Genomic DNA, 11,814 nt, shown 5'->3' with positions numbered 1-11,814 from the left:
CGCCGGGAGCCGCCGCCGCCCGCCCCGAGCGCCGCCGCCGCCGCTGAGCCCGAGGCGCCCCGAGCGCCGCCCGCCTGGTGAGCAGCCAGCCCGGCGGCGGGCACCGCGCCCGGCCCCGCGCCCGCCCCGGCCTCCCCCGGGCCGCTCCCCGCCCGGGCCGCGGCGCGGGGAACGTTTCGGGGTGCGTTCCCCGCGGGCCCGGAGGGCGGCGGAGCCCGGGCAGGAGCCCCGGCGGGCCGCGCCGGTGCGGTCGCGGCGCGCCCCGCGGCAGCGCCCCGCCAGCCGCTCCCGCGGCGCCGCGCTGGAGGATGAGCGCCCCGGTGGAGCCCAGGATCAAACAGGCGCTGCGGAAAAAGCCCGCGGAGCGCACTCCGGAGGTAAGGCGGCTCCGGCTCCTTCCAGCGGGTCCCTTTATTTACTTTCTCACTTTTCCTTTGCGTAAATCCGTGTTCCGACAGCGCGGGAGCCGCGGTGCGCACACAGACCGGGCTGGCGCACAAACTTCTGTCTGGAGCTCGGTTATTTATTTATTTCTCTCCAGAGCTGGCCCTCTCGGGACCAGCCGTGGTTTAAAGCCCAGTAACACGCTGGGTACAGGCACAAAGCGCTTCATGAAGTACTTCGGGCCAGTTGTAGGAAGATGAGCAACGAGAAGTAGATCGCCGAAAAGTAAAATGATGCATATTTCAGTGATGCAAAACTTATGGGAAAAGTTAGGGAGCTGAAAGGCTTTGCTTACCTGTACAGTGATGCAGATTTAAACAAAACCAAACTAATTATGCTGCCCAGACTTCATAAAGATGTTTCTGCAGTGAGTGGGAGTGTAGAAATGTGTGAGGCTAGTAAGCTACAATAAAATGCATTTTCCAATTAACTGCCTTCTCTGTCCCTTCCCCACAAGCTACTCTGTAATCAGCCATGTATTTTTTGGGAATGGTAATGTCATGGAGCATTAACCTAATAATGAAATAGGTTTGATATCATTTGCATTTGTTGAAGGTCTGATTGGAGTTTGTTTGCTTACTTACCCTTTGCCTTCCTTCATTTGTTTCCCTTGCTGTGATTTTTTTTTTTTTTTTTTAATGTGCTCAAGAATTAGTGCTATGAAGTGATACACTCTTGAGTTTTTCCCTTGGAGACTGGGAAACATCTGTTCTCCCTTGGTACTTCATGGAGAGCAGAATGTCCTGCCTGGTCTTCCTTATAAGTTAATTATGGAAGGGCTACTTAGAGAGCTGCTCAGAGGCTGCTCCGGAGTTCATCCTAGCAGGACAGAGTTCCTGCTTCCCTTTCAAGTTGGCTGAGTGAGTGAAATACAGATGTTCAGTCCCAATGGTTACTTGCTTTGGGATATCTGGCACATTCCTCTTTGTGTCTCTGAATTAATAATGAAGCAGTCTCACTATCCATTTGTTTTTCCTTGCTTTTAGCACTCCTCTCTTGCTTCAGAGCTTTCTTTCTTTTCAGCTGGAGTCGTCAGTGAGCGAAATTCCTTAGCTAGTGTGGCTTGCAGTGTTGGGCAACTGGGTTCATCACAGAAGTGTCATTCAGGAGTTGGCATTCCGTGCTGGCTCGTCATGGCTTGGACTGTGGGGAGCAGGTAATCTGGCTTGGCCCAGAACCTCTGCTCTCCACCGCTCCTGCCTGCTGTACCAACCTCTGTGGCTCTGTAGGGTTTTTTGTTCTTTTCTCTTGGGCATCCCCAATTTTCCCCCCAGCAGCCATCATGGAATTCCTTATGGTTGTCACCTTATTTTGGCTAAAATGACCTTAAAATAATAATTTTGCTTAACCTTGTAGTGTTAAACTGTCAGATATCACAGTGACTGCTTGTGGATTTGTGGGCATTTGTGTAGGTTTCCATTGAGAGTGACATGAGTGTTGTGTGCAGGTTTGGATTTGCCAATGTATCTTAATTGTGGAAAAAAAAATTGCTATGTAATAGTACTGCAAAAATGATTTAAAAAAATCTAAATTCCCTTGTTAATTTGGTCCTGTTTTGGCAGGCTAATTTTAGAGACACTGCACAATGAGACTACTTGTGATTAAAGTTAAACATGTACTTAAAACTTGGCAGAATTGGGTCCTCAGTTCTTGCTCCCTGTTGCTGAGTAGATACAGTCAAGTCACTTTTGTTTTCTTAGGATACTTCTGTTTACATACATTTAGAAAGAGAAGCTTTTCTCTGATTTGATAGCAGGGTGTACCTGGGGGTCTCCAGTCTGGATCTGTGTTACCTGCTCAGGTACAAAGCATGGAATCCCCTGACAGATTTTCCCAACGTCTGCTCCAGGATGTGAGGACAGATGGATAGGGTGATGAGTGAACTGGAGGAAACAATTGCAATGTTGTTTATTCATTTATTTATTTAATTTATTTATTCTCAACATCCTGACTTGTCCTCTTTCCTCTGTAGGCTGCAAGACTTGGGGCAGGGAAGCCAAAACCTGTTTAGCGCAGCCATTAGGATCAGACCCAAATTTCGGGTGTCCCTGCACAGGATGAACAATCTGGTGACTCCTGTCTTGAAGTATCCACTTGTACACACACTAACGTGTGTGTGGCTTCATTTCTCCCCTCCTACTCTGGTGGGAAGGTATCATCAGTTCCTCCCACACGAAATCAGCTGCTCGGGGCTGCTCGTGCCCTTTGACTGTGTTTTTGTACAGGAACCCCCTCAAATTCCCCGAGCCACCGTTGGGATTTTTTGATAAGTCAAAGCTGCTCATCCACAAGAGTTTCAATCGCTTGCAGTCCTTTTCTGCCCCCTCTCTTTTTCTGATCCTGCAGTTTATATGAGCAATTTACCTGGGTATCTATTACAAATTACAGGGTTGGGGCTGTGCTGATCAGTAGCATGGTCTGGTGCTTCATTCCTGTCATCTGTGCAGCCTCTGGAAAAACACAGATAAACACTCCACATGCCAGATTTTGTTTACAAGTAGGACAATTATCCATATGATTTTGATTGTAGGTTTTTTCCTTGACAAAATGTTTTAATTTCTAAGAAAATTAAAACAAAATCTACCTACTCAAATAAGCAGGGAGATAGTAAAAAAATGTTGTAACTTACTTATTTTGAAATTTACCTCACTATCTTGCTCAAGTAAATGTTTTAGTTCCTGATACTACAAATATTTTTGTTTAGAAAAATCTGTGTTAGGGCAAGTTTTCAGTGTTATGGTAACATTCCAATGTTTGCTAATTGTTAAAGTGTATAAGTTATGCATATTAGGCATGTACACACTTGATTTTTTTTTTTCAGTTGTTGTTGCTCAGATATTTCATGTGTTCTGAAGTTGAATAATCTTAAATTTATTTTGCCAGGGGGAATTATTTTGATGCATTTGTAGGGATTGTAGCAAAAATTTAATTATGCATACATTTTTATGTAATTCTTGTTGTGTTACTCTGTTTAAAATCTATTTTGGAACTACTGAAGGCTGGCAAATATTTTACTCCCTTTCCTCTCTTTTGGTGCATCACTGGAGGTGCATATTGTTCATATGAGATGGAAGTGACTTCTCATGTGGGCAGAGTTCCAGAATGTTTCCTAGTGGACTGATGCCCGTGTATGTAGCAGATGCTGCTCTGGGATTTGAGCTTTAGTCAAACCTCTGCCTTGCTGGTTCCCTGGTGGCCTGTGCCCCTGTGCTGACACTGGAAATAAATCTGTGTACCTGTCTCTCAGGTGTGGCCTGAAAGTGCAGAGTTTGTGAGTAATCTCTCAGATATTAGTTTTGATGATAGATTATCCTAACGAATCATCCCTTCTGTCTTGTCAGAGGAGGAAACTCTGGCAGTAGTTGGATACTTAAAAAAAATCATACCTCTACTTAAACAATAGGATTTCTTACACTTGTTTAATATTTTAATATATGCATTTTTCTCCCAAGGTTATGCAGATGCCTATGTGATGGTAAATCTGTGAGTGTTTATACATGCAGATCCCCCAGTTTTTGCTTGGGAATATGGTATTTACTATGCAGTGTTTCTTGTCATAGGTGGGGTATATTGAATTAGTAATTTGGAAATATTTTAACAGGAGAAAATCTTTAGTTCAAAGCAGTAGAAGGGAAGGATGAATACTTATGCCACCATGTGTGTGCTCTCATTAAATATTTAAATTTTTTTGAGGCTCAGAATTCCTTATCAGATCCATACAAAGACTCTGGTGTTGGTCTTTAGGGCTGTTGTTCATGCTGCCACAGATAAGGACTCAGTGGTTGATAGGGCCAAGCAGCAGATGATTGTGCTTCTTTTCCTTTGTCTTTCCTTCTCCCCTCCTGTGAGCAGACTCTCTTCCATTTTTAATGGAACCTCTTCCCAATATAGTATCTTTTTAGTTCTTCATGACTTTGTTCTAGACAGTATTTACTTTCGTGGCTCAGAAAGCTCTGCTTTTATTTGACTTCAAAGAATTTGAGTTTATTTTTATACTCTCAGCTCTTGTATTTTCCCAGCTTCGTCTTTTTGCAGTAATTCTTGATTAATGTTAATTCGACTTCATTTGGCAGTACTAATTCTTTTTTCTCTTCCTGTTCCCTTTTTATTAGTGGAAAGAGGAAAAAACCTAATTTGTGTCGTGACAGGGTCTGCTGTTTGGAAGCATGTATGTGATGCTTCTTGATGGCTTAGATATAGAGAAATAGATCTGTGTGAATGTAAATCATGCACAAATAGTACATTGATAGGCATTATGAAATAGCTGTAATAAATAAAATAAATGATTGTTGACAGCATAACAAAGGCACTCTTGTACTGTAGCACAGCTGAGCCAAACAGAGGAGAACATCTGCTTCTTGTTTCCAGAAATAACTGGTATTTTGAAGTGGGGTTTTTCATCCTTTTAATAATTTTCTGTAAACTCAGTAGGTGAAATGGGATTAACCATTGTAGAAATCTAATGTTTCTAGAGTCTGAGGTGAGCTTTTAGGAATGTAACTGTGTCAAGGTGTTGGCTTTGGATAGCCATTGAAAGTAATTAGAATTGTAAAGTCACCACAAAAGTGGAGATGCTTGCAGTTGTGTTAAATGATGTTTCAGATGCTGGTTTCTATTTAATAAAAGCACCTTACTGTTTGTATGTGGGCCTCTAAAACAGGGACAGAGGAGTCATGGGCACCTGACTTCTGCCATAATTTTCTACTACCTAACCTCTGTCTTACGCTTTCATTCCCAATTTTTTGTGATCTTTTTTTTATAGGTGACACTTTGTAAGACTTTGCCATGCAGTTACCAGTTCTGGAGCTCAAACCAAAGATGAGCAGCAGCCAACTGTTGTAAAATCCTTGAGATTGCTCTATGTCTTTGTGCTTTGGTGTCTTTGCCAGATAACCTCCTGAAACTTCGATCAAAGATGCACTGACCAGTACTACATGACTTTCATCCCACCATGCAGAGACTTGAGCTGATCTTGGCAAGTGACTGTGCTGGGAAGCTGGAAAAGACCTTTAAAGTGGAAAAATTAGTTATCACTGATGATAACCAGAGGATTAGGAGCACATATTGGCATGCCTGCAATTCATTGCTAATGAATTCCTTCATGGGTCCCTGTGTACCCCGTGCAGATTGCCTTTCTGCACTCCTAGGGCAGCAATTATCTTTTACACTTAGAAAAATAGAAAACCTTGTAATATGAATAATTTATAAGTAGTTCTGTGAAGGCAACAATTAGAATTTTATTTATGTTTAATATGATTGAGAAATCAAGTGCATAAAAATTGATTAATGAACAGAAATGTTGAGTACCTGCAACTTCAGAGAAAGACTGGGAGTGCATGCATGTTATTGACACCATATTCCATCAGCATCTTGCTAGGACTAGTAAAGACCTAGACTTGCGATGTTTTCTTAAATATTAGATTAGTCTCTTTAAATGAACTGTGTTGTAAAGCTTTTTTATAGCCACCTACTAAAACCAAAGTTCAGAACAGAGGTACATGAGGAGTGGCACATTGAGTATCATAGTGCTTGCTGCAGTTCTTAAGATTCAGTCTTATTCACAAGCAGACTATAGTTGCTGTGTTATTGAAGTTGAAATTCTTATTCCTTTTAATGAAACAGTTATGAACCTTGTCTCTTCTTCCTATGCTTCCCTACCACATAGCTTTCAGTTGAAGGTAAAACAAAACCACATTTTTTTCCCAGCTGCTCATTAAATTAATGTATTTAAGCTCATGGTAAATACAGCATTGAAAATCCTGGAGGATTGTCCGGCAAGCCTCAAAGCTTTGGGAAAACAGCGTCTCTTCAGCTGCCAGCTTGATGAGTTAGGAAGTTTTAGTGCTTAGATTTTCCTCTATTTTGTCTTGTGCTTTAGGTGGGTAGTTGTCTCCTATTTTGCTTCTTAACACAACGTAGTATCATGAGTCTTCATCTCAATTAGACCTGTGGTTTTCCTGTAATAAAAACGCCAAGCATGCAAACTCTTGTATTACCTCAGTAAATGCTGCTTGATAATTCATTTTCATAAACTTTGTGTATGTACCTTGTTTTCTGAGGTGACCAAGAGTGATGTTCTTTGACAAATATATTTTGTCTTTTATTCCAAAAGTTCTGATAAATACCTATCAGTGCATGTTGGCGGTAGTTGTTGGCAGGATGTTCCTAAACATTCTGGGGAACCAGTGCAGAGAAAATATGGTGTCCCCTCCTCAAGACTGAACAGGGTCAAATCTCTTCTCTGAATAATTGAAATTAACCTCAGCATCTTTAATTGGTGACTGATCACAGGATTGTTTTGGAATTCACAAAGTCTTATTTAAAAATCAGTGGTGTTTGGTTATTTTATGTTTTCATTGCCATGTGGACACAGTTCTGTGCTTGTGGCATACAGTTGAATTCTTGGCCACAGGTACGCAACAACCTGGCCTATATCAGTATCTAAATAATTCCCATTATTACTATTTGGAGCCTTAACTACAACACACTTTCTGAAGCTGAAATCAGCCCTAAATTAGTTGAATACAAAAAATAAAATTCATCTGTTTCAAATGCACCAAAATACAATATTGGAACTTCTACCAGTTTTAACAAATGTTAACAGATGTAATTATTCAGCTATATGTATTTCAGTATCTGTCTTAGGAATATTTTTTTGCCTGTGTCTGAACATTTTTTTGAGTTTGTTGTTGTTGTGCTTTCATCAGCAAGCCTGAAGGTGTTGCTCATATTAATTTTTGGATTATTTATGTCTCAGGGACGCAAATAAGAGCATGCTAAGCCTTGGACAAGGTACCTTGTTCACAGAGGAGGGATCTCGTTTGGCTATTCTGCAGGTATTATCTAGCTGGAATACCTGCAAGGAAACTTAGCCTGTAGTTCTCAGAAATAAATATTTTTTCCAGCCTTCTTAACAGTAAAGCCTGTTGACTTCAGTCAAATAGAGATTTGTGGTTCCAGTGAAATAAATCAGGTTTCAGGGCACTGTTTTAGCTTTGACTGCATTTACTGGTTTATTGAAGTGTCTATTGACAAACAGATTTTTCATAAAGTATGTCTAACAAAGTTTCCTTGTTCAAAAAAAAAAAATGCAATATAAAACAAATAGAGAAAATTAGCATGAATGTTTTGGGATGGGCGAGTTTTTTGATTTTTAGAGTCTGTGTCCATATTAACCTGTTTTGTGGGTAAGGATGTTGAGCACAGTTTTGGAAAGGAAAATCTGGGCAGGAGTAAAAGAATTAAAACAAACTGTGATGGAGACAGGGAAACATTGTGATGTTTAAGTAGCCTTGGAGTGGGTGTATATAATTTGTTAATTATTTTTGGATGATCATTGTGAACCACAGCTGTTTAAAAATAAAAGGAAGTTAAAACCAAACCCACAAAAACAAAATGCCAGAGAAAGTAAACTTTTAATAAAAACTCTGAGAAATAAATTAGACTGAACATTCATTATTTATCACCTGGTGTAGGTGGAACATGCAAACAGTTGCTCCATTAATAGTTGTGACTTTGTGGTGTCTGATCTCCCTGGCAGCTGAGGGATGATCAGGGCTTCTTCACTGGTTCAGTGAGTATTTGGTGCTTCCATCATTGCAGTGTAAAGTCATGGGCATTGCTCCTGTAAGTGTCCTTGTAACTGGCTTGAAGCAGTGTTGTGAAATCTGCTTGGGGTCATGTTGGTTTCTGAAATACCTTCTTTAAATATGGGTCTGTGGAGGGTCCTTGGGACTGTGTTGCTGCTGCTTTCCCTGGTAAGGACAGACCCTGGAGTTTTTGTTTGTAGGGGTCACTCGGAGCTGTGTCTCTAAGTCAAACATTTTGGCACCCTCTGGGAAGAATGTTGGCAGGCTTTAGCCTCTCCTTGTGCTGATACAGATACCTTGTGTAGTGGAGTCTCTCACCTCTGTCACAGAATCACAGAATGGTTTGGATTGGAAGGGGTCTTTAAGACCATCCTTTTCCAGCCCCCTGCCATGGACTGGGACACCTTCCACTAGATCAGGCTGCTCCAAGCCCTGTCCAACCTGTCCTTTAACACTTCCAGAGATGGGGTATCCACGTTCCAGTGCCTCCCCTGGTAAGAGCAGAAGTATACAGATGTTTTGAGTCTGTGACAAGTGATGCTCTTTGGTTCTCTGCACAGAATTGCAAGGGTTATTCTAAGATATCTACACTGGCCCCTTATTCCTACATGTTTCACTCTGCTCTTGGGCCATGACTAAAAATTCCTCCATCCAGTGTAAAGTCTGCTCACCAAAACATGGATGTATTAAAGAGAAGATGAAATTACAGTGCACTAATAACTCTGTGGACAATGGCTCATGTATATTGGCATTGTTTGCAGAAAGTTGAGAGTTTGTGTGTAATGAGTCACACATGACAAGGTAAAAAGCTGTTCCACCATCCTTGTTTGTCTCCTGCATGTAATTTCCAATTCTGATTCATTGAAATGGAGCGGTGAGCAGGAATGTGGTTCTGTTATGGGATACAAGTGAGTGGATATCCTAAAGCACTGCCTCAGCCTTTTCAAACATGAAGTGTACCTATTCCCAGTGCTTGTCCAGTTTACATGAAGACATGTGAGTGCAGTTCAGTCTAGCTGAGAAAGAGCTACGAATTAACCTTGGAGAGCTTGAAGAATTGTATTAGAATCCAAAAACATCCTAAATTGAAAGGGATCCACAAGGATCATTGAGCCCAATTCCTTTCTCTGCCCAGGACCACCTCAAGAGTGAGTGGGACTGATGAGCACAGCTGGTGGCTTCCAGTATTTCTTATGTGTAAGTCTTGGTGGAATTGTTGAATCTGAATGTCCTGCTTAAGCATAATGGTTATGCACTATCTATTGTGTGTAGTTACACAAAGTCAGAGGCTGTTGCCTAATCTAACTTGCCCCTGCAGGTTGGGGTTCATCTGAAGGAAGTAGGGCCCCTCAAAAGTGCTAACAAAACATTTTGGCTTTATAATTTGTGTTAGTGTCTCTTGCTTTCTATGACTCGTATAGCCTGTTTATCTGTGGGTGCCTGCTGCACACCTTGTGTATATAATTTTTAGATACCCTTTGTCCAAGATATATGTACAGTAAGGCTTTTAAAGGAAATTATATTCTAAGGCACTCTTATATGTATGACTTTTGTATGAGAGGAATGAAGATTATCGTGATCTGTACGTGTTGGTGGTTCTGCAGAGCGAGATAGGTCACAGGGTACTTGCAGGAATTCTGCTGTCAAACCTGTGGGAGAAACTTCCCTGATGAGTGATGGCAGACATCAGTGTCTTCCCTCTGGCAGAGCGGTCCTCAGCCTAAAGGAAATGCTCTTGAGTACTTTTACAGAATCACAGAATGGTTAAGGTTTGAAAAGACTTCCAAGAACATGTCCAACCATCAGCCCGGCACCACCAAATGTTCACCATTAATCCATGTCCTTGAGTGCTTTATCCACACGGTTTTTTTGAACACTTCCAGGGATGGTGACTTATGCCACCCTGAGCAGTCTGTTCCAATGCTTGACAGCCCTTTCCATGAAAAATTTTTCCTAATACCCAAACTAAACATCCTCTGGTGCAGTTTGAGGTAATTTTCTCTTGTCCTGTCGCTTGTTACCTAGGAGAAGAACTTGTGTCATTCTTCAATCAGTCCAGAGTCTGGTACTCCTACCAGAGTCTGGTAGGAACAGCTTTGTCTGAAAACACTCTTGTTCAGGTGTGGCTTGATCCCTTATTGCTTTTTTGTTTTCTTTTTTGAAGCTTCTCCTGCTGTTACAATCCTAAAACAGAGTGATTTTTCGAGCACAGATTTCATTAGCATTGTGCCTGTTGGTTGAAGGAATTTGAGAATCTGGTGTGAGTGTAGGTCAGAATATTTAACCAAACATTTCTAGAATATGCCAAGTTCCTAATCTGCCTGTGAAGTTCTTCTCAAAGCACAAAGTCTTCTTCAAATCTCCATCCCTTTTTCTTCTTCTTGTTCAGAAAGTTTGGTGTCTGATGCTGTCGTGCATCTGCCTTGGGGTGTTTGGTGTGCAGCCCCTGTCTCTGTTCAAGCTTTCAGAAGAATGTTAGGATGGTCTGTGAGGGCTGCACATCCTTTCTGTTCTTTTTGTTTGTACTTTGTTCCAAGGAGGCCTTTAGAAGGTTCATTCAGTAGTTCTGGGCTTTTCTGGACACTGATGATATATTTGTCAGCAAGGCTTTTATGTTGGAGAGGTGATTGCAAACCAAACTCATTGTTTTCACTGTGTGGTTCAGGGCATACTAGAAACTTAACAAAACAAGAAATTAGAAACTTACACATAGAGTATTTAGAGATATTTTTCAAGCTATTGGCCAAAGTAACTGTAACTAAAAACCAGAGATCACAGCAGATTGCTTCATGATTATCTTCATATTAAATGCAGGATTTCGGGCTCAGCAGATGTGATTGTGCAGAGTAGGTCATATGTTAGTATTGATCAGATATTTCCAGGCCTAATTCTCTAAACTGTGATGGTAGGGTGGCAGTAAATTCAGCTTGCAGGGGACAGAAAAGTGACTCAAATTTGTGTCCGTTGCTGTCCCAGAAGACAGGGCTCCAGAGCAGCTGTGTGACCTTGTGACTTTCTCAGATAGGACTGGTTTGGTTCTTTCCAGAAGGTAATAGGACTTCTGCTTCATATAAATCCTGTTAAAGGAGCAAGTAGAGTTAGTGTGTATTTAGGGTAGCTGATCTTCCAAGGACCATGAGAAATGTTATTGTTGCAAGATTACTTTTCCTATCCTTGCTTTTACTGTTCCTGAAAAACTGTTTTTTCATTTTAGTGACAGCTGTGATAGCTCTGAGAGTAAAACCAGAAATTATGGTGAAGTCTTGGAATTTTTTTATTGGAACTTACTTCCTTTAGTATATACCTTTCCCCATGAAGTGGGGTCATGCACTTAGTTTTGTCTGTGGAGTGATAATTTAACTGAAAGTTTTCACTTATGAATTAAAGTTTAAATATGTAATGTAATATTTTTCTACCAACCTATTTCTTATTGTAGTCTCTGAATTTAAAAAACTTAATTCAGGGACTGGTTAGGTAGTAAAGGTCTGTTTTACAATACTTAATCTGACCTAGAATATGAGCCTTCTTACTGACTTTGCAATAGGAACTTCTTGAAGATACTAGAATAGTGAGAAAGGGCCAGAAAAGGGTGTGGAAGGAGGTGGGAGAGAACTGCAAGTATACTTGGCATTCAGAAAAGTTGCCAAATGCAAAAAAACCCACATTTCTTTTCTGCTTTTGGTCTCCAAAAATGCAAAGGGTGGAGGATAAACAGTCAAGATGCGTAGGTGTTGAATTCCTCATAGAAGCAGTATTAAAGCTGCAAAACAGTGTAGTGAAC

General features: G+C 41.1%; 1 protein-coding gene across 7 annotated transcripts in view; it reads left to right on the top strand.

The window, feature by feature from the left end:
* Positions 1 to 252: 252 nt before the first annotated feature.
* RAPGEF6 (Rap guanine nucleotide exchange factor 6) overlaps positions 253 to 11,814 on the top strand; it is a 122,631-nt gene continuing 111,069 nt past the window's right edge. For all 7 annotated transcript variants that reach the window (XM_021549539.2, XM_021549537.2, XM_021549542.3 and 4 more), the window contains exon 1: positions 253 to 377. In XM_021549539.2, the coding sequence (XP_021405214.1) occupies positions 309 to 377 (69 nt within the window). In that variant the 5' untranslated portion in view covers positions 253 to 308. The remainder of the gene's footprint in view (positions 378 to 11,814) is intronic.

The sequence above is a fragment of the Lonchura striata genome, chromosome 15 (assembly GCF_046129695.1).
Source record: "Lonchura striata isolate bLonStr1 chromosome 15, bLonStr1.mat, whole genome shotgun sequence".
Classification (NCBI taxonomy): Eukaryota; Metazoa; Chordata; class Aves; order Passeriformes; family Estrildidae; genus Lonchura; species Lonchura striata.
The sequence above is the reverse complement of the archived record's forward strand: the minus strand, read 5'-3'. Positions and strand labels throughout refer to the sequence as shown.